Genomic DNA, 20883 nt, shown 5'->3' on the forward strand with positions numbered 1-20883 from the left:
GGGTCTTCCTCTCTAGCCCAGGCTGATATTTTTATTTATTTGTAAGCACAGAGAGACAGAGAGAGAATGGACACTCTAGGGCTTTTAATCACTGCAAAGGAACTCCAGATGCATGTACCACTTTGTGCATCTGGCTTTACACGGGTAGTGGGGAATTGAACTCAGGACATTAGGTTTTGCAGGCAAATGCCTTAACCACTAAGCCATCCCTCCGTGGGGATTTTTAAAAACATTATTTATTTGTGTGTGTGTGTGTGTGTGTGTGTGTGTGTGTGTGGGTGTGCAAGGTTATTTTGCAGCTGCAATTGAATGCCTGTCCAGCTTGATGTGGGTGGGTGGAGAATTGAAACCCAGGCCAGAAGGATTTGCAGGCAAACACCTTTAATCACTGAGTCATTTCTCCAGTCCCCATTCTTTCATTTGTTGTCTTTTGTTTTTTGTTCTTTTTTGAAGTAGGGGCTTGCTGTAACCCAGGCTGACTTGGAATTCACTATGTAGTCTCAGGCTGGTCTCAAACTTAGAATGATCCTCCTACCTCAGCCTCCCGAGTGCTGGGATTAAAGGCGTGCTCCACCATGACTGGCAAAGAGAGAGAATGGGTGCACCCGGCCTTCTAGCCACTGCAAACAAACTCCAGATGCTTGTGGCATTTTGCGCATCTGGCTTTATGTGGGTGCTGGGGGATAGAACTTAAGTTGTTAGACTTTGCAGGCAAACACTGTAGCCCCTGATGATGTCTTTTTTTTTTTTTTTTTTTTTTTGGCTTTTGCTTTTTCGAGGCAGGGTCTCACTCTGGCCATGCTGACTTGGAATTCCCTGTGTTGTCTCAGGGTGGCCTCAAACTTATGGCAGTCCTCCTACCTCTACCTCCTGCGTGCTGGGATTAAAGGCATGCGCCACCACACCCAGCCATCTATGACATATTGATGGGCACAATATTATGCAGGTCATGAAGCACCCACAGCTGCTGTGAGGTCCTGAATTCAATGACCACTTTGTGTCTGTAAGACAGCCTTCCAAAGCATTCCTCCCCTTCCTCTGGCTCTTACATTCTTTTCATAATCTCCTAATGGTCCCTAAACTGGAGGGTGCGATAGAGATGTCTCATTTAGTGCCGAACACTCAACTGTCACTTTCAGCACTTTGGTGAATGTTGAGTCTCCCCAATAGTCACTGCCATCTGAAAAGAGAGGCTTCTCGAACCCAAAGTGAGAGCAACACTAATTGTTGCAATCAGGTTCGCATTGCTGGCAAAAATCACCCAAGGAACAGCTTTAGGGGAAAAAGAGGTTTATTTTGGCTTATAGACTCGAGGGGAAGCTCCATGATGGCAGGGGAAAACGATGGCATGAACAGAGGGTGGACATCGCGCCCCTGGCCAACATCAGGTGGACAACAGGAACAGGAGAGTGTGCCAAACCCTGGCAAGGGGACACTGGCTATAACACCCATAAGCCCTGCCTCTAGGAGGCTTTATTGCCATCAGCTGGGGACCTAACATTCAGAACACCTAAGTTTATGGGGGACACCTGAATCAAACCACCACTTGGGCATAAGCAGGACTATTTAGAGAGCAATTTGGTTGGCATGATATAACCATTGGGCCAAACAATACTAGCTTCTTCTCCCCTGAAACTTATAACTTTCCCAGATATAAGCATTTTGATCAGGTGTTCAGTACCAGGCATGAATTCCCTTCTGTGTAATGGGCCTCAAGTCCAAAATATAACTAAACAGACATGGCAGTGTTGCATTAGGGGTCCATCTTGCCTGGCTGGACAGTTATGTAGTTTTCAGGGTCAGTGGTTCTGTTTTTTTGTTTGCTTGTTTTGAGGTAGGGTCTCACTCGAACCCAGGCTGACCTGAACCCCACTCTGCAGTTCCAGGCTGGCCTCAAACTCTCAGTGACCCTCCTGCCTGTGCCTCTGGACTGCGAGGATGAAAGGGGTGTGCCCCCACACCCAGCCAGTGCTTCTGTTTTCAAAATATTTTTATTTATTTGAGAGAGAGAAAGAAAGAGCAGCAAGAGGGAGAGAGAGAGAGAATGGGCATTCCAGGGCCTCCAGCCAGTGCAAGCAAACTTCCAGACACATGTGCCTCCTTGGGGATTTGGCTTATATGGGTCCTGGGGAATTGAACCCGGGTCCTTTGGCTTTGCAGGCAAGTGCCTTAACCGCTAAGCCATCTCTCCAGCCCATAGTGGTTCTATTTTTAATACCTGCAAGGTTCATGATAACACAGACTGTGGCTCTATACCAGAATTTTTTTTTAAATTATTTATTTATTTATTTATTTGAGAGCGACAGACACAGAGAGAAAGACAGAAGGAGAGAGAGAGAATGGGCGCGCCAGGGCCTCCAGCCTCTGCAAACGAACTCCAGACGCGTGCGCCCCCTTGTGCATCTGGCTAACGTGGGACCTGGGGAACCGAGCCTCGAGCCGGGGTCCTTAGGCTTCACAAGCAAGCACTTAACCGCTAAGCCATCTCTCCAGCCCTATACCAGAATTTTTGATTCTGGAGTTCTGGAGTGTGGCCTGAGAATTTGATATTCTAATAAGTTCCACAAGGATATGAATGGCAACAAGAACTGGGATTTGTGGGGGGGGGGGGCTGGAGAGATGACTTAGTGGTTAAGGCACTTGCCTGCAAAGCCTAAGGACCAAGGTTTGATTCCCTAGCACTGACGTAAGCCACGTGCACAAGGTGGCACATTCATCTGAAGTTTATGTGAAGTGGTTAGAGGCCCTGGAGTGCTCCTTCTCTGTCTCCATCTGCCTCTTTCTATCTCAAATAAATAAAACAAAATAAATAATTGGGATTTGGGGTTGGGGAAATGGCCCAGTAGGCGGAGTGCTTGCTGCACAAGCATGAGAATCTGAATTCATATGCTGAGCACCCAGGTAAAATGCCAGGTGTGCTGGGAGGCCGAGACAAGGAGCCCGTGGGGTTCAGGGGCCAGCTAGTCTAGCTAAATCGGTGAGATAGGTTCAGGAAGAGCCCCTGTGTCAAAAAAATTAAGTCAAAGCCGGGTGTGGTGGCACATGCCTTTAATTCTAGCACTTGGGAGGCAGAGGTAGGAGGAGCGCCATGAGTTCGAGGCTACCCTGCTACTACAGAGTGAATTCTAGGTCAGCCTGGGCTAGGGAGAAACCCTACTTCCAAAAAACCAAACCAGAAAAAACTAAGTTGGAGAGCAACAGAGGCAGACGTCCAATGTTGACCTCTGGCCTCATGCACATGCACCTCCTTACACACATATACACGAAAAATAAATAAATAAAGGCCTTTAAGAAACTTGTAAACCCAGCACATAGGAAGTGGAGGCAGGAGGATCAGGACTTGAAAGCCAGCTTGGACTACAGTGAGTTTGAGGCCAGAGTGGGTTTACAGGATAGCCTGTCTCAAAACAAAATAAAACAGGGCTGGACAGATGGCTTAGCGGTGAAGGCGCTTGCCTGCAAAGCCTAAAGACCCAGGTTCAATTCTTCAGCACCCACGTAAGCCAGATGCGTGCATCTGGAGTTCATTTGCAGCAGCTGAAGGTCCTGGTACACAGATTAAAAAAAAAAAAAAGTTACCATTTAGCCAGGCATAATAGCATATGCCTTTAATCCCAGCACTCGTAGGAGGATCTCCATGAGTTCAAGGCCACCCTGAGACTACCTAGTGAATTCCAGGAAATCCTGACCTAGAGTAAGACTCTACCTCAGAAGAACAAAAAATGAAATAAATAAATAAATAAATAAATTGGGCGTGGTGGTGCACACCTTTAATCCCAGTACTTGGGAGGCAGAGATAGGAGGATTGCTGTGAGTTGGAGGGCACCCTGAGACTACAGTGAATTCAAGGTCAGCCTAGGCTAGAGGAAGACCCTACCTCGAAACCCCACCCTCCAAAAAAAGGAATTCTGGTGGTTTCATTATGCCAGGGTTCTTGGCTTTGGGCCTGGAGGCAGGCACCTTAAGGATTTAGGCACATGACTCTCACACTCTTTTTTCTTTCTTTCTTTCTTTTCTTTCTTTCTTTTTTTTTTTCAAGGTAAAGTTTCACTCTAGCTCAGGCTGACCTAGAATTCACTCTGTAGTCTCAGGGTGGCCTTGAACTCATGGCGATCCTCCTACCTCTGCCTCCCAAGTGCTGTGTGAGCCACCACATCCAGCTTCTTCTTTTACATTATTTTTTAATTTTATTTATTTATTTGTAAGCAGAGAGAGACCCACTGCAAACAAATTCCATATGCATGTGCCCTTTGTGCATCTGGCTAGTGTGGGTCCGGGGGTTCTGGGGAATCGAACCTGGGTCCTTCATCTTCGCAGGCAAATGTCTTAACTGCTAAACCATCTCTCCAGCAGCCCCTCCCCGCTGTTATTTTTTGTTTTATGCACTCTTACCTTACTTCCTCCCTACTTCCTCTCTAGAGTTCTTGCACACACAGCCTCCAACAAAGAGGGTGTTAACCAGCAGAGTGCCCCCTACAACTCTCCAGAACGGGAAAGGTAAGTGAGAGTGATGAGGTCAACTGCACGTGGCTTAGAAAGATCCCATCCTTCTAACTTCCGTGGCAGGAAGATAGACAAGGATTCCAAAGTGGAAGCCAGAGGAAGGGAGGGAGCAGTGGCTGGGGGCTGGGGGAGGGGTGAAGCCTGGAAGGTCGTCTAGTGGATGCTTGCGATGACATAGAACGAGAGAAAGATCCCGGGGCTGGAGAGATGGCCCAGTGGTTAAGGTGCTTGCTGCAAAGCCTAACGACCCAGGTTCTATTCCCCAGTACCCACATAAAGCCAGATGTATGAAGTGGTGCATGCATCTGGAGTTTGTTCACAGTGGCTAGACACCCTGGTACACCCATTCTCTCTCTGTCTGTCTGTCTTTCTGCCCTCCATCTTTCTCCTTGCAAATGAATTATTTTATTTTGGTGTTTGGAGGTAAGGTCTTGCTCTAGCAGCCCAGACTGACCTGGGATTCATTATGTAGTCTTGGGCTGGCTACGAACACACAGCAATCCTCCGGCTTCTGCCTCCCAAGTGCTGGGATTAAAGGTGTGCCACCATGCCTGGCAAATAATAATATTTTTCTCATTTTTCAAGGTAGGGTTCACTCTAGCCCAGGCTAGCCTGGAATTCACTACATAGTCTCAGGGTGGCCTCGAACTCATGGCAATCCTCCTACCTTTGCCTCCCAAGTGCTGATATTAAACGTGTGCACCACCTGCCCAAAATATTTTAAAAAACAGAAAGAAGAAAGAAAGAAAGAGAGGGAGGGAGGGAGGGAGGGAGGGAGGGAGGAAGGAAGGAAGGAAGGGAGGAAGGAAGGGAGGAAGGAAGGCAGGCGAGGTGGCGCACGCCTTTAATCCCAGCATTTAGGAGGCAGAGGTAGGAGGATCACTGTGAGTTTGAGGCCACCCTGAGACAACTATACTGGAACCCATATAAACCAGATGCACAAGGTGAAGCATGTATCTGAAGTTCATTTGCAGGGGCTAGATGCTCTGGCGCACCCATTCTCTCTCCCTCCCTCCCTCCCTCTTTCTCATAAACAAATAACAAATAAATAAATAAATATAATTATAGACAGACAGACAGACAGATAGATAGATAGAAGGAAAGGGTCCTCTTTGGAGCGACAATAAAGGTGAGGGAGCCGGAAGGAGCCTCTTTACCAGATCAGGGAGGACTCATGGAAGCAGGGACATGGGCATCTTGAAAAGTGAGGTTTCTTTTTTTGGGGGGGGGTGTGTGACAGTACATGATGACCACATTCTAGATGTCTAGGAGAGCAGGGACAAGGGAAAGAAAGGGTTTTGGCAGAAGTGACAGGTTCTAATGTGGCTGTCCTGAGCCCCCCCCCCCCAATCAACCGCGGTGATGCCGTGGGGGTGGGCGGATTAGCAGCTTCGGGCTGGGGATTGGATTTGAGGGCCCGCGGGTGCGCGGTGGCGGTGTGGTGCACTGCTGGGGATGGGATTGGTGGGGAGCGAGGTTGGGGAGGGGACAGGTGGAAGCCTGGTGGCCCTGGGTCACGCTCCTGGCCGCGCCCCCTTTCTCTCCCCACCGCCAGGCGAGGGCAGCGTGCGCCTGGCGGGCGGCGCGGGCCCGTGTCAGGGCCGCGTGGAGATCCTGCACGGGGGCCTGTGGGGCACGGTGTGCGACGACGACTGGGGGCTGCCGGACGCCGCCGTGGTCTGCCGCCAGCTGGGCTGCGGCCCGGCCCTGGCCGCTACCACCAACGCCTTTTTCGGCTACGGGACGGGCCACATCCTACTGGACAACGTGCAGTGCGAAGGCGGGGAGGCGCGCCTGGCGGCCTGCCCGAGCCTGGGCTGGGGCGTGCACAACTGCGGCCACCACGAGGACGCGGGCGCGCTCTGCGCAGGTGCGCTGGGGCGTGCGGAGCCCCGGGGAGGGCCGCGCTCGGCTGCGACCCCTGCGGCGCAGACCTTGCCCCCGTCTCCCTAGAAGGGCGCTGAGGGGCTGGAGAGGTGGCTCGGCGGCTAAGGTGCTGGCCTGCAAAGCTTAACGACCCGGGGTTCGGTTCCCCAGTACCGGTGGAAAGCCAGATGCGCAAAAACAGTGCACACATCTGGCGTGTGCTTGCAGCGGCTCGAGGCCCTGGCATGCCCATTCTTTCTCTCTCTCTCCCACCTTGCAAATAAATAAATAAAATACAGAGCCGGGCGTGGTGGCGCACGCCTTTAATCCCAGCATTTGGGAGGCAGAGGTAGGAGGATTGCCGGGAGTTCGAGGCCACCCTGAGACTCCATAGTGAATTCCAGGTCAACCTGGGCTACTGAGACCCTACCTTGGAAAACGAAAACAAAAACAAAACAAAACAAACAATAAATAAAATACAATAAATAAATACAGGCCCAGGCATGGTGGCACACGCCTTTAATCCCAGCACTCGGGAGGCAGAGGTAGTAGGATTGCCTTGAGTTCGAGGCCACCCTGAGACTCCATAGTGAATTCCAGGTCAGCCTGGGCTAGAGCAAAATCCTACCTCGAAAAACAAACAAATAAATATAAAAATAGCACTCCTCACCACATCTGTAGCTATGTGACAATACTGTAGTATTTTAATACCGCCAGAATTTTATAGCAATTTCCATGTATTCTTCATGGAATATTTCAAAACAAAGCAACAATATTCTGGAGTCCTCCTGCCCCTCCACGATACTTCAGAATTGCCTAGCTTTAAGGCACCTGCGCAGCTAGCTCTCTGGAGTTGGGAAACACTAACAGTATTTTCTCCCCAGGATCCTCAGAAAGTTTGGGAGGTATCTTCAGAAATTAAGAGGCAGGCTTGGACTGAAGAGATGGTTCAGCAGTTAAGATGCTTCCCTGCAAAGCTTAATGACCTGGGTTCATAAAGCCAGATGCACAAGTGCCACATTAATCTGTTTGTGGCCATATTCTTGCTCTGTCTCCTCCTCCTTGTAAGTAAGTAAAATAATTTTTAAAAAAAGTTTGGAGAGATGGCTTAGCAGTTAAGGTGCTTGCCTGCAAAGCCTAAAGACCCATGTTTGGACTCTCCAGATCCCACATAAACCAGACACACAAAGGTGAGGCAAGCACAAGGTCGCACATGCCCACTGGGTGTCGCAAGCACCTGGAGTTCAATTTCAGTGGCTGAGGCCCTGGTGCACCAATTCTCTCTGTCTCTGTCTCTCCATCTCTCTCGCTCTCTCCAAAAATAAAAATAAATAAAAAATTTAAAAAGCAAAAACCAGGCTGGTGAGATGTCAGTAAAGGCACTTGCCTACACAACCTAATGACCTGAGTTTGATTCTCCAGTACCTACATAAAGCAAGATGCACAAAGTGGCACTTGCAAATGAATAAATAAAAATCTTTTTTTAAAATGCAAAGAAAAGCAAAAGCCAATAAACAAAACAAAACAGAACAAAAAAGAGGCAGGCTTTTCTGGGTTTGGTGGCTCATGTCTAATCCCAGCACTTTGGAGACTGAGGTAGGAGGACTGCCATGAGTTCGAGGCCAGCCCCTGCTACAGTGAGGCCCTGCCTCAATACAAACAAACAAAAAAGTTTGGAATTAGGCTGGCCAAGGCCATTTGCTTCTTCATATTTTGGACAAAATATTTTTTTTTAATGACTTTTTTTGTTTGTTTTTATAGGTAAGGTCTCACTCTAGCCCAGGCTGACCTAGAATTAACTATGTCTCAAAAGTGACGTCAAACTTACGGTGATCCTCCTACCTCTGCCTCCCGAGTGCTGGGGTTAAAGGCGTGCGCCACCACGCCTGGCTCAGGTTTCTAAGAATATGGAACATAACAATGATAGCATGTCTGTGACAGTTCTGTACAAACTGCGAGGGTCACATCTGTGCCTCAAAATAAATTACTAATGGCAGAATGGGGCAGGGACTAAGTCCCTGAAATCTGTTTGTTTGTTTGCTTGTTTGTTTGTTTGTTTTTCCCCAGAAATACAGCCCTAGCCCCACAGCTGACCATCCTCTCTTCTCTCCTGCTCTAGTCCTGGGACCCCCGACTTTCACGGCACTTCCACCCTCTGCCACGAGAGAGGACTGGGCCTGGCACACACAGACAGCAGGTAAAGCTCTCCTGCTCCCTGCCTGACATGGTTGGGGTCAGGTGGGTAGCACTGGGAACTGGGAAGGCTGGTGAGGAGCCAAGGGAAGGGGGACCTAACAGGCCAGGGCTTTTGGCCAGATGATAAAATAAAATACAGACAAGTAGATAGAGTGAGAATAAATTCCAGAGCTCTGAAAAGTTCAGTGGGTTGGGTAAGAGATTTCTTCAGAGTGCTAAAGTAAAATTTGAGGCTGCTGCTGAGTAGACATGTAAGGCAGCCCAAATGAAGGATGAACTAAGATTAAGTGCATTTAGACTGGAGAGATGGTTTAGCGGTTGAGGCGCTGGCCTGCGAAGCCCAAGGACCCAGGTTCTATTCTCCAGGTCCCATATAAACCAGATACACAGGTGGTACATGTGTCTGGAATTCAAGGGCAGTGGCTGGAGGCCCTGGTGTACCTATTCTCTCTCTCCCTTTCTGTCTGTGTCAAATAAAAATAAATTTTATCATGGAGAATGCTAATAAAAAATTAAAAAAATAAATTTTAAACAATTAAAAAACAAACAGGGCTGGAGAGATGGCTTAGCAGTTAAGCTCTTGCCTGTGAAGCCTCAGGACCCCGGTTCAAGGCTCCTTTCCCCAGGACCCACGTTAGCCAGATGCACAAGAGGGCGCATGCATCTGGAATTTGTTTGCAGTGGCTGGAGGCCCTGGTGCACCCATTTTCTCCCTCCCTCCCTTCCTCTCTCCCTCCCTCCCTCCCCTTCCCTCCCTCCCCTCCCTCTCTCTGCCTCTTTCTTTCTCTGTCACTTTCAAATAAATAAATAAAAATAAACAAAAAAAAGCAAAAATTAAGTGCATTTGGAATTAGTACTGGAGTTATCACTGTGATTAAAATTAGCATAATTAAGATTTTGGGGGCTGGGATGTAGCTCAGTTGAACAGTGCTTGCCTAGGATGCATGAAGTCCTGGGTTTGGTCCCCAGAACCAAACAGCATGGTGACGAACGCCTGTTATCCCTAGCACTCAGGAGGTGGAGGCCGGAGAATCAGCGTTCAGGTCATCCTCAGCTACCTAGGGAGTTTGAGGTCAGCCTGGACTAGAGACCCTATCGTAAAAAGGGGAAAAAAAAGTGCTTTTGAAATTAGGACTAAAGCTAGCACTGAGATTAAAATTAGGATAATTAAAAAATACTTATGGGGCTCAGCAGTTAAATGCACTTGTTTGCAAGGCTGATGGCCTGGGTTTGATTTCCCAAGATACACTTAAAGTCAGACGCACGAAGTGGCATGTGAGTCTGGAGTTTATTTTCAGTGGCAGGAAGCCCTGGCACACCCATTATCTCTCTCCCCTTGCAAATATACATATATACATACATACATATATATATATGTTCTTTTGTTTTTCGTTTTTTTAAAATACTTTACTTATTTGAGAGAGAGAGGGAGAGAAAGAGGCAGAGAGAGGGAGCACCGGCAGGTCCTCTAGACACCTCAAACACATTCCTGATATATGTGCCACTTTGTGTGTCTAGCTTATGTGGGTACTGGGGAATTGAACCTGGGTCTTTAGGTTTCTCAGGCAAGTGCCTTAAACATTAAGCCATCTCTCCATCCCCTTTCTTCTTTTTTTTTTTGAGGTAGTATCTTGCTCCAGCACAGGCTGACCTGGAATTCACTCTGTATTCTCAGGGTGTCCTCAGTCCTTCTACCCCTGCCTCCCTTGTGCTGGGATTAAAGGCATGTGCCACCATGCCTGGTATTAAATATTTTAAAAAATATTTCTTGCTGGGCGTGTGGTGCACACCTTTAATCCCAGCACTCGGGAGGCAGAGGTAGGAGGATTGCTGGGAGATCAAGGCCACCCTGAGAATACAGAGTGAATTCCAGGTCTGTCTAGAGTGAAATCCTACCTAGAAAAAAAAAAAAAAAGTTTTTCTAAAAATACTTATATAAAGAAAAAAATAGCATAATTGTTTGCTAGCTGGGCTTGGTAGCTCACACTCTGAAGGATGAGATCGGAAGGGCTCTCTAAGTCTGGGATACATAGCTCAGGCTATTATAACCTGAGCTGCCAAATGAGGCCTTATCTCCCCTTCCCCCCCTCGCCCCCAAAAAAGTCTGCTGGGCTTGGTAGCACAGGATTGTAATTATAGCACTTGGGAGGATCATGTGTTCAAATGTCAACCTGAGGCTACCCAGCAAGACCCTCAAAAAAAGAGGGGGGGTACGCGTTGTGGCTCACACCTTCAATCCCAGCATTCAAGGGGCTGAAGTTATGAGGAGTGAAGTAAATTCAAGGCCAGCCTGGTCCACTGGGCTAGAGAGATGGCTTAGCAGTTAAAGCCCTTGCCTGGGAAGCCAAAGGACCCAGGTTCGATTTCCTAGGACCCACGTAAGCCAGATGTACAAAGGACACATGCCTCTGGAGTTTGTTTGCAGTGGCTACAGGCCCTGGTGTGCCCATTTTTCTGTCTTCTATCTTGCTCTTTGCTTGCAAATAAACAAATAAATAAAAACACCACTGGGTGTGTTGCACACAACTTTAATCTCAGCAACGGTGGTGTAAAAGCAAAAGAGAACATGGGACTTGATCTCTACAGACAGACTGTTTATTGAGAGAAACAGTGAGGGGCAGCAGCCTTCCTGCGGGATGAAGGCTGAAGCACTAAGTCAGGCTGGGGTGTAAGTTTTATTATAAGGAGGATCCTACGAAAAACAGACTGGACCAGGTGCAGTAGATAAGGAACTTGTAGCTGTTTGCTTCCCTGTTCAGAATAGGCTTCTTCAGCCAGGAATGTATAAGGGAAGATACCCAGATGGTCCCTGGTCCTTCAAGGCCATCTAGGCTAAGGGGAGCACATCAATTAGGGAAGGTGTCAAACTTAATGAGGCCGAATACCTCCGGTTGCTTCTTCATTGCTGGAGAGCTTTAGAGATAGTTATTAACTCTTTAGTTCCCTCTAGTTTTCAGGGAAGGCTATTAACCCTTCAGGTAGGAGGATCACCATGAGTTCAAGGCCATCCTGAGACTACATAGTGAATTCCAGGTCAGTCTGGACTAGAGTGGAATCCTACCTCAAAATGAAATCCAAAATAATAATAATAATACCACCATCAAAACGTGGGGCTTTGCCTACAAAGCCAAAGGACCCAGGTTTAATTCCCTAGGACCCACGTATGCCCATTCTCTCTCTCTTTCTCCACTTTTAAATAAATAAGCAAAATATTAAAAAAAAAAACAAAACATCAAAACGTTCATTCATCCCAATCAAGTTTCCTGGAGATTTCACCTTATTACACAGTAGACAGCTTCCTGACCAATGTGACTAGGGGGACTGAGGATAACAATTGGCCTCCTTGTCCCCTCCCCATCACCCCCTTTACAATGATCAGATTTCCATTGTCTTCCGCAGCGACTGGAGTTGGTGCCCAGCCTTCAGGGGACACCCCGCAGTCCACCACGTCCTCCTGGGCGGCAGGGAAGAAAAGTAAGTTGGCAGAGCCGGGGTTCCGCAGTGGGAATGGCGGGGGGTGGCGGGATGGGGGCGGGTGGCACCCGGGCTGTGCCAGGGAAGTCGGTCACCCCAGCCCAGCCCTTCTGGCCGCGGACCTGTGCGCGCCCTGCAGGCGGGCGGCTGCGGCTGGTGGGCGGCCCGGGCCCGTGCCGCGGCCGCGTGGAGGTGCTGTACGCCGGGGGTTGGGGCACCGTGTGCGACGACGACTGGGACTTCGCGGATGCGCGCGTGGCCTGTCGCGAGGCCGGCTGCGGGCCCGCGCTAGGCGCCACGGGCCTCGGCCACTTCGGGTACGGCCGGGGCCCCGTGCTGCTGGACAACGTAGGCTGCACGGGTACCGAGACCCGGCTCAGCGACTGCTTCCACCTGGGCTGGGGTCAGCACAACTGCGGCCATCACGAGGACGCCGGCGCGCTGTGCGAAGGTGAGGCGGGCGGGGAGGCGCGGCCAGCGGCGCGGGGAGGGGGAGGTCGGACTGCGCATGGGCGGAGCTGCGCGCGGGCCTCGTGGAGGGGCGTGGCCTGGCGAGGTAGGCGACGGGGTGGGCGTGGCCGTCTCTGCGGCAATGCGGCGGGGAGCGTGCGCGTGGATGGGGTAGCTCCGCCCTCGGCACTCTCTGCGGCTGCGCGATGTGGGCGCGGCCCGGATGGGGCGTCTTTTGCATGGGGAGAGTCAGGGCGGGGCCTAGGGAGGGTGCGCTCTGCGCCTGCGCGGTGGGGGCGCGCTCAGGAGGCCCAGTTCTCGCCCAGTGAGGTCGCAATGGGCGGGGGCCGCTTGCTTCCTTCTAAATGGAACTGAGAGGCTGTCCAGAGTGGACGCCCTGGCCCGAGCTAGCGTGGGACCCTGGACCCAGGAGAGAGGGGTCTGTCGTTTGCAAGGTCTTGGGGGGAGGGGACATTGTCGAATGCTCCTGTTGATTTCTGTGGGAATGAATATTTGCACCCTTATTTGGTGCCCAGACCTTAAACAGACCCACCTTTTACCTCTCCAAAGCCTTTGGCCACAAAAGTTTTTCGCGTTGTATGTCAGGGTTAAATTTGCGCCACCCTGCCCCCCCCCATTTCTTATCCAAGGTATGGGGAGCAGGTTTTCAGGGATCTGTGAAGTCCTTTATGTCTGTCACTGAAACAGGATTCCCTGGGGAGGATAGATGACTTGTCCCTAAAGAATGCTTCCCAATGTGACAGCCATCTCTTTTTCTCCATCCTTGCTAAACCAGCCCCTGAGGAGCGGGGACTTCAAATCCAGCAGGATGGTTCCGAGACCACCCGGGTGCCCACTCCTCGGCCCAGGGATGGTAAGTGCCTACAACCTCTGAGAGGGCGATTGGAGCCTTTGGAATATGATGGACCTGGATTGTGGGAGGTCTAAGCCAGGGTTATATCTGGCATGGTCGCCCAAGTCAGTAATCCTGGCACTTGGGAAATGGAGGAAGGAGGAATTTAAGGTCATTCTTGGCTACATAAAGCCCTGTCTCCAAAAAGAAAGAAAGAAGGAAGGAAGGGAGGGAGAGAGGGAGGGAGGGAGGGAGGAAGGAAGGAAGGAAGGAAGGAAGGAGAGAGAGAGAGAGAGAGAAAGAAGACAAGTCAGGCGTGGTGGCGCACGCCTTTAATTCCAGCACTCGGGAGACAGAGGTAGGAGGAATCACCATGAGCTCAAGGCCACTCTGAGACTATATAGTGAATTCTACCCTGGGCTAGAGCGAGACCCTACCTCGAAAAAACAACAAAAATAATAAATAAATAAAAATACAGCTGGGTATGGTGGTGCACATCTTTAATCCCAGCACTCGGAAGGCAGAAGTAGGAGGATCACAGAGAGTTCAAGGCTATCCTGAGACTACTTAGAGAATTCCAAGTCAGCCTGAGCGAGAGTGAGACCCTACCTCAAAAAATAAAATAAAATACAAGCCAGGTGCTTGGAAGCAGAGGTAGGAGGATCACTGTGAGTTTGAGGCCACCCTGAGACTGCATAGTGAATTCCAGGTCAGCCTGGGCTAGAGTGAGACCCTACCTCAAAAAACATTAAACAAAAAATAAATTCATAAATAAATAAGAGCTAGAGAGATTGCTTAGTAGTTAAGGCCCTTGCCAGCAAAGGCAAAGGTCCCAGGTTTGATTCCCCAGTGCCCACGTAAAGCCAGATGCACAAGGTGGCACATATGTTTGGAGTTTCTTTGCAGTGGATAGAAACTCTGGCACACCTATTCACTCTCTATCTGCCCTCCTCTCTTTTAAATGAATAAAATATTTAAAATAAATAAATAAAAAGGCCAGACATGGTGTCGCACTCCTTTAATCCCAGCACTTGAGAGGTAGAGGTAGGAGGATCACCATGAGTTTGAGGCCACTCTGAGACTACATAGTGAATTCCAGGTCAGCTTGAACTAGAGTGATAACCCTACCTCAAAAAACCCAAGATAAGTAAATAAATAAAATACTAGTGGGGCGTGATCACAGCACTCAGGAGGCCAAAGTAGGAGGGTTGCTGTGATTTCAAGGCCACCCTGAGACTGCATAGTGAATTCCAGGTCAGTCTGGGCTAGAGCAAAACCCTATCTCAAAAAAACAAACAAATAAAATAATACTAGTGCTGGAAAGGTGGTTCAGAGGTTAAAGGCCCTTGCTTGCAAAGAGACTTTGCGAGCTTGGTTCAATTCCCTAATACCCAGGTAACGCCAGATGCACAAAGTGGCACGTGGGTCTGGAGTTCACTTGCAGTTACAGGAGGTTCTGCCTCACCAATATTCACTTTTTCTCTGACTGCCTCTTTCTCTCTCTCTCAAGATATTTAAAAGATAAAATTAAAATGCTAGAGCAAATCTAGATATTTCTAGAGTTAAGATCAAACCAAAGAGATGGGGATCCTGTCCTGAGGGGAACCATGAGGCAATTCAGAGGCAGACGTGGCAGTACATGCCCGTCAACGCAGCATTCCCAAGGCTGAGGCATGATCATTAGTCTGACAACATTTGTAGGTTATATTTTGAGACTGTGTGTCCAAAAAATACTCAGGGGCTTGCCGGGTGAGATGGTGCACACCTTTAATCCCAGCACTCGGGAGGCAGAGGTAGGAGGATCACTGAGAGTTTGAGGCCACCCTGAGACTACATAGCGAATTCCAAGTCAGCCTGAGTTAGAGTGAGACCCTACCTTGAAAAACAAAACAAACAAACAAACAAACAAATAAATAAATAAATTCAGGGGCTGGAAAGATGGTTTAGTGGTTTCAGGGCACTTCTTAGGCCAAATCATGAGATCCTGAGGGGGCCCAGAGACCGCCACAGTTCAAATCTCCAGATCCCATGTAACCTACGATCTTCAGGGGAGCACAGGCCCAAGAATCACTGGAGCCCTGGGAGCTCCAGGAAGAACAAAAAGAACCTGAGGGGCTGGAGGGATGGCTTAGCAGTTAAGGTGCTTAACTGCAAAGCCAAAGGACCTAGATTCGATTTCCCAGGACCCACGTAAGCCAGATGCACAAGGCGGCACATGTGACTGTGAAAGGCCCAAGAATTCAGAAGCCCAGAAATACTATCACGCTCCAAAGGGAGCTTAAGCGGGCCCCTGCATACCTCAAACTCCAGGCTTTACTCTCTGTTGGAAGCAAGTAAAGAATCCCTCTTCTCATTATATCAGAGCCCGCTCCTAATATAAAACTAGGTAAAAAGGGCATGAGATAGCCCTCAAGGATGGGAAATGAGTAATGAAGTGAACCACTTATTTGGTTTCCGTAAATAGCCTGCACCATAAGCCTTAATAGCCCACTCTGTAAGCCTTAGTAGCTCGCACCATAAGCTGTAGCAGCCTGCCTCAGACCACCAAGGTCATAGGAGGCTGATACCACACTCTGCTACCCCCACCCAAGGACCTGCGCAAATGCTGACCTCCAAGGTTGTAGGAGACTGGTACCACACTCTGCTACTCCCACCCAAGGACCTGCGCAAATGCTGACCACCAAGGTCATAAGAGAATGATTGGTCCACGAGGGGCTTAAACAAATTAAACTAATTGGCTTAGAAACTATGGGGTGGCCCAAACTGACTGGCTCACACCCCGTGGGTTCCTGATACTAAAAAATGATTGGTCTAATGCACAGGCTTTGTTAGAAACCCTATAAAAACTGCCCCGTTCCTGCATTCGGGGCTCTGCAGTCCTCTACCCCTGCGAGGTGTACGACTGTGGGCCCCAGCGCGCTTGGAATAAAATCCTCTTGCGGTTTGCATCAAGACTGCTTCTCGTGAGTGATTTGGGGTGTCGCCATCTCCGGGCAGAGCGTGGGGTCCCCCTTCCTGGGGTTCCTTCAACTGGAGTTTGTTTGCAGTGGCTGGAGGCCTTGGCACCCATATTCTCTCTCTCTCTCTCTCTCTCTCTCTCTCTCTCTCTCTCTCTCAAGTAAATAAGTAAATAACATGTTAGATAAATAAATAAATGAACCCCAGGCTCAAAACAAGACCAGCTGGAAGAGTGATGGAGTGGGACACCCAATATTCCACTCTGGCCCTCTCAGGTGAGTGACCCGGCTGCAGGCAAGCGTATGGAGTGACACAAGAGCACACACCACGCCCACCCCGTCACCTTACACATACTTGCACACATCACACATGTGCGCGTGCACACACACACACACACACGAGCAAAAAATAAAGTCAGTACTGGGAAAAGGCTCAGTGAAAAAGGCACTTGCTGTGTGTGTGAGTACCTGAGTTTGAATCCCCAGAACCCACATACAACCTGATGTTGTAGTGTAATCCCAGCGTGCCTGACAAGAAGGGAGGAGGAGCCGGGCGTGGTGGTGCACGCCTTTCATCCCAGCACTCGGGAGGCAGAGGTAGGAGGGTTGCCGTGAGTGCGAGACCAACCTGAGACTACACAGTTAATTCCAGGTCAGCCTGGGCCAGAGTGAGACCCTACCTCGGGGGGAAAAAAAAGGGGGGGGGGAGGAGACAGAATCTTCCAGAAACTCATGGGCCAGCCAGCCTGGTGAAGGAAGCATGAGCATGCTCATACACTAAGAAAACTCATAACTTACGGCTGGAGAGATGGCTCGGTGGTAAAGGCACTTGCCTGTGAAGCCTAAGGACCAAGGTTCAATTACCCACTACTCACATAAGCCAGATACACAAGGTGGCACATGTATCTGTAGTTTGGGAGGCCCTGGCATGCCCATTCTCTCTTTCTACCTGCCTCTCTCTCAAATAATTTTTTTTGTTGTTGTTGTTTTGTTTTTCAAGGTAGGGTTTCACTTTAGCTCAGGCTGACCTGGAATTCACTATGTAGTCTCAGGGTGGCCTCAAATTCATGATGAGCCTCCTACCTCTGCCTCCCAGGTGCTGGGATTATTTATTACGGAAATAGAGGCAGATAGAGAGAGAATGGGCGTGCCAGGGTCTCCTGCCACTGCAAATGAACTCCAGACACATATGCCACTTGTGCATCTATTTTACGTGGGTACTGGGGAATCAAAACTGGGTCTTTAGTCTTTGCAGGCAAATACTTTAACCATTAAGCCATCTCTCCAGCTACCCCCACCTTTTTTGTTTGTTTGTTTGTTTTTTTGAGGTAGGGTCTCTAGCACAGGTTGACCTGAAATTAACTACATAGTCTTTGGGTGGCCTCAAACTCATGACAAACCTCCTACCTCTGCCTCCCGAGTGCTGGGATTAAAGGCGTGTGCCACCATGCCTGGCCTCTTTTTTTAAAAAAGTATTTTATTTATTTATTTATTTATTTATTTATTTATTTATTTATTTATTTATTTAAGAGGCAGAGAGCCAGAGAGAAAGAATGGGCATGCCAGGGCCTCTAGCCACTGCAAACGAAGTCTAGACACAGGTGCCACAATGTGTGTATGGCTTAGGTGGTACCTGGAGAATCAAACCTAGGTCCTTAGACTTTGCACGCAAGCACCTTAACCACTTAGCCATCTCTCCAGCCCTAATCCTCCTCTTTTTTTTTTTTTTTTTGGTTGTTCCAGGTAGGGTCTCACTGTGGCCCAGGCTGACCTGGAATTCACTATGTAGTCTCAGGGTGGCCTCAGACTCATGGCGATCCTCCTATCTCTGCCTCCAGAGTGCTGGGATTAAAATGGTGCACCACCACACCTGGCTGCCAATCCTCTTTAAAAATATATATATATATTTTCTTTGAGAGAGAAAGAGGGAGGGGTGGAGAGAGAATGGGTATGCCAGGGCTCCTCTTTTTATTTATTTATTTGCTTATTTATTTATTTAGTGTGTGTGTGTGTGTGTGTGTGAACTCCTGTGGGTTTCCAGTGCACCGCCGTGTCTCCTGCGCTGTACCTCTCTGTCCACCCACCCTCACCTGGCCTAGCACGGTAGTTCCTGACATGGCCAACTCTTTTTTCTTTTTTTTTTTTTAGATTTTTATTTTTATTTATTTATTTGAGACAGAGAGAGGGTGAGAGTGAGAATGGGCACGCCAGGACCTCTAGCCACTGTAAGAGAACTGCAGACGCGTGTGCCACCATGTGCTGTCCGGCTTATGTGGGACCTGGAGAATTGAACTAGGGTCCTTGGGCTTCACAGGCACCGGCATGGCCAGCCCCTAACCTCCCGTCTTGTCCTCGCACAGGGCACCTGCGTCTGGCCAGCGGCGCTCACCGATGTGAGGGGCGTGTAGAGCTCTTCCTGGGGCAGCGGTGGGGCACCGTGTGTGACGATGCGTGGGACCTACGGGCAGCCGGTGTCCTGTGTCGCCAGCTGGGCTGTGGCCAGGCCCTGGCAGCCCCTGGCGAGGCCCACTTTGGGCCAGGCCGCGGGCCCATCCTGCTGGACAATGTCAAATGCCGCGGGGACGAGAGCACGCTGCTGCTCTGCTCCCACATCCGCTGGGACGCCCACAACTGTGACCACAGCGAGGACGCCGGCGTCCTGTGCCAGCCACCGTGACCCAGCCGTCTCTGCAGACCGCATCGGATGAAGGAGCCCATCGGGGACCTGTCCCTTGCCCTCCGGGAAGCCCTCCTGAGATTTCTGCAGCTCCTGGTGCCCCTCTTTCCCCCCTGCTAATTGTTGTGCGGTGGCCTCAGTCCCTTGTCAACTCCTGTGGCCCAGGGCGGTGTGGACACACCCCAGGTTTCCTTAGCCCAAACAGAAAGTGGGGGAGAAGAATGACTCGTAACGTTTCCTCTTTGGGGAGCTCCTGTTACAGCACCCACTGACCTTGCCTTCCTTGACCCAGAACCAGGAAGCTTGGGCTCTGCGGAGGTGGGATTCCTCCCTTCCCTTATCTGTATTGAGGTCCCGAAGGTGAAGGGGGTGGGGGAGGAGTGGGCGTCTCTTTGATAGACTCACAGGGGCTGCGGGAGAACCCGGGCCACTTTCCCAGCCGCCGGGTGAGGACCTGGAATTTAGATGGTGCTTGGCTGGGAAAGGGGGCTTGGGAGGGCTGAAGCGGGAACAATGGCCTCTCCCTACAGCTGGAACCAGCATCCTCATTGACACTGCCCCCACTACAGAGCCTCTACTTTGCAATCACCCAGAAGCCCCGAGGCCTGTAGCCACTGTTCATAGGTGCCAAGTCAATAAAGCATTATCATCCCTCTGTCTTTTTTTCACTGGGGGCTTTGTCTAAGCAACCGCGGCGCTACTGGTGGCAGCCAGACAGACTGCAAGCAGGACTTTCTGGAGCAAGCCGCTGTGGAAATGAAGGGCCCTGGTCCAAGAGCATCATCCCAAGCACTCCGTGCGGGTCCATCACATCCAGGACACGCTGACTCACCGTGACGGTGGCAAGTCTCCAAGGTCCCCGGAGAACCCCTGCTCATCTCTTTCATCTACAGAAATTAAATCCAGTGAAAGGAAGGGAGTTAGCTGGGCATGACGGTGCATGCCTGTAATCCCAGAACTGGGGAGGCTGAGGTAGGAGGATTGCTGTGAGTTCAAGTCCAGTCTGCACTTTAGAATGAGACCATGACTCAATAAACAACAACAAAAAAAGAAAAGACAAGAAAAGAAAAAAGGGTGGCCAGGTGTGGAGGCTCATGTCTGTAATCCTAGTATTCGGGAAGCTGAGGTAGAAAGATTACCTTGAGGTCAGGCCAGCCTGGTCTATAGAGTGAGTACCAGGTCATCTCAGGGGTAAAATGAGAAGAATGAGACCCTGCCTCCAAAAATAATAATTATTATTATTTATAATAATATTTTTAATTTATATTATTATATTATAAATATAATAATAATTATAAAAACACAGTGACAGTGGGGCCCAGTGCCACATGCCTCTAAATCACAGTACTTGAACTTGGGAGGTGTAGACAGATCAGTTCGAGGCCATCATCAGGGGTATAGCTGGTTTGAAGCCAGCTTGACCTACATGAGGCCCTCGTTTCGGGCTGGGAAGATAGCTCAGTGGGAAAGAAGGCTTGCTGTACAAACACCAAGACCCTGAGTACCCAAGTGAAAAGCCAGGTGTGGCCACACATGCCTGTAACCCCAGTGCTAAGGAGGGACAGAGAAGAGGGACAGTGACTGAGGCTTGCTGGTCATGTACCACCACACCTGACTCCCGCACACCTTTGATGCCAGATAGGAGGATCACTGTGAGTTTGAGGCCAGAGTAGGACAACATAGTGAATTCCAGGTCAGTCTGGGCGAGAGCAAGACCCTACCTTAAAAAAAAAAAGAAAGAAAGAAAGAAGGGGGGACTAGAGAGTTGCCTTAGTGGTTAAGGCATTTCCCTGCAAAGCCAAATGACCAAGGTTCGATTCCCCAGGACCCATGTAAGCCAGATGCACAAGGTGGTGCCTGCATCTGGAGTTTGTTTGCAGTGGCTGGAGGCTCTGGCCTGTCCACCT

The 20883-nt window shown here is 49.7% G+C and overlaps 1 protein-coding gene across 1 annotated transcript in view; it reads left to right on the forward strand.

Moving 5' to 3' along the window:
* Positions 1-19631, forward strand: part of Ssc4d (scavenger receptor cysteine rich family member with 4 domains) — a 33935-nt gene extending 14304 nt beyond the window's left edge. The window contains exons 5-11 of the mRNA XM_045144700.1: positions 4420-4497; positions 6059-6373; positions 8489-8566; positions 11965-12039; positions 12179-12490; positions 13286-13363; positions 18660-19631. Of these exons, the coding sequence (XP_045000635.1) occupies positions 4420-4497; positions 6059-6373; positions 8489-8566; positions 11965-12039; positions 12179-12490; positions 13286-13363; positions 18660-18976 (1253 nt within the window). The 3' untranslated portion in view covers positions 18977-19631. The remainder of the gene's footprint in view (positions 1-4419; positions 4498-6058; positions 6374-8488; positions 8567-11964; positions 12040-12178; positions 12491-13285; positions 13364-18659) is intronic.
* Positions 19632-20883: the final 1252 nt, after the last annotated feature.

This window comes from Jaculus jaculus, chromosome 2 (assembly GCF_020740685.1).
Source record: "Jaculus jaculus isolate mJacJac1 chromosome 2, mJacJac1.mat.Y.cur, whole genome shotgun sequence".
NCBI lineage: Eukaryota > Metazoa > Chordata > Mammalia > Rodentia > Dipodidae > Jaculus > Jaculus jaculus.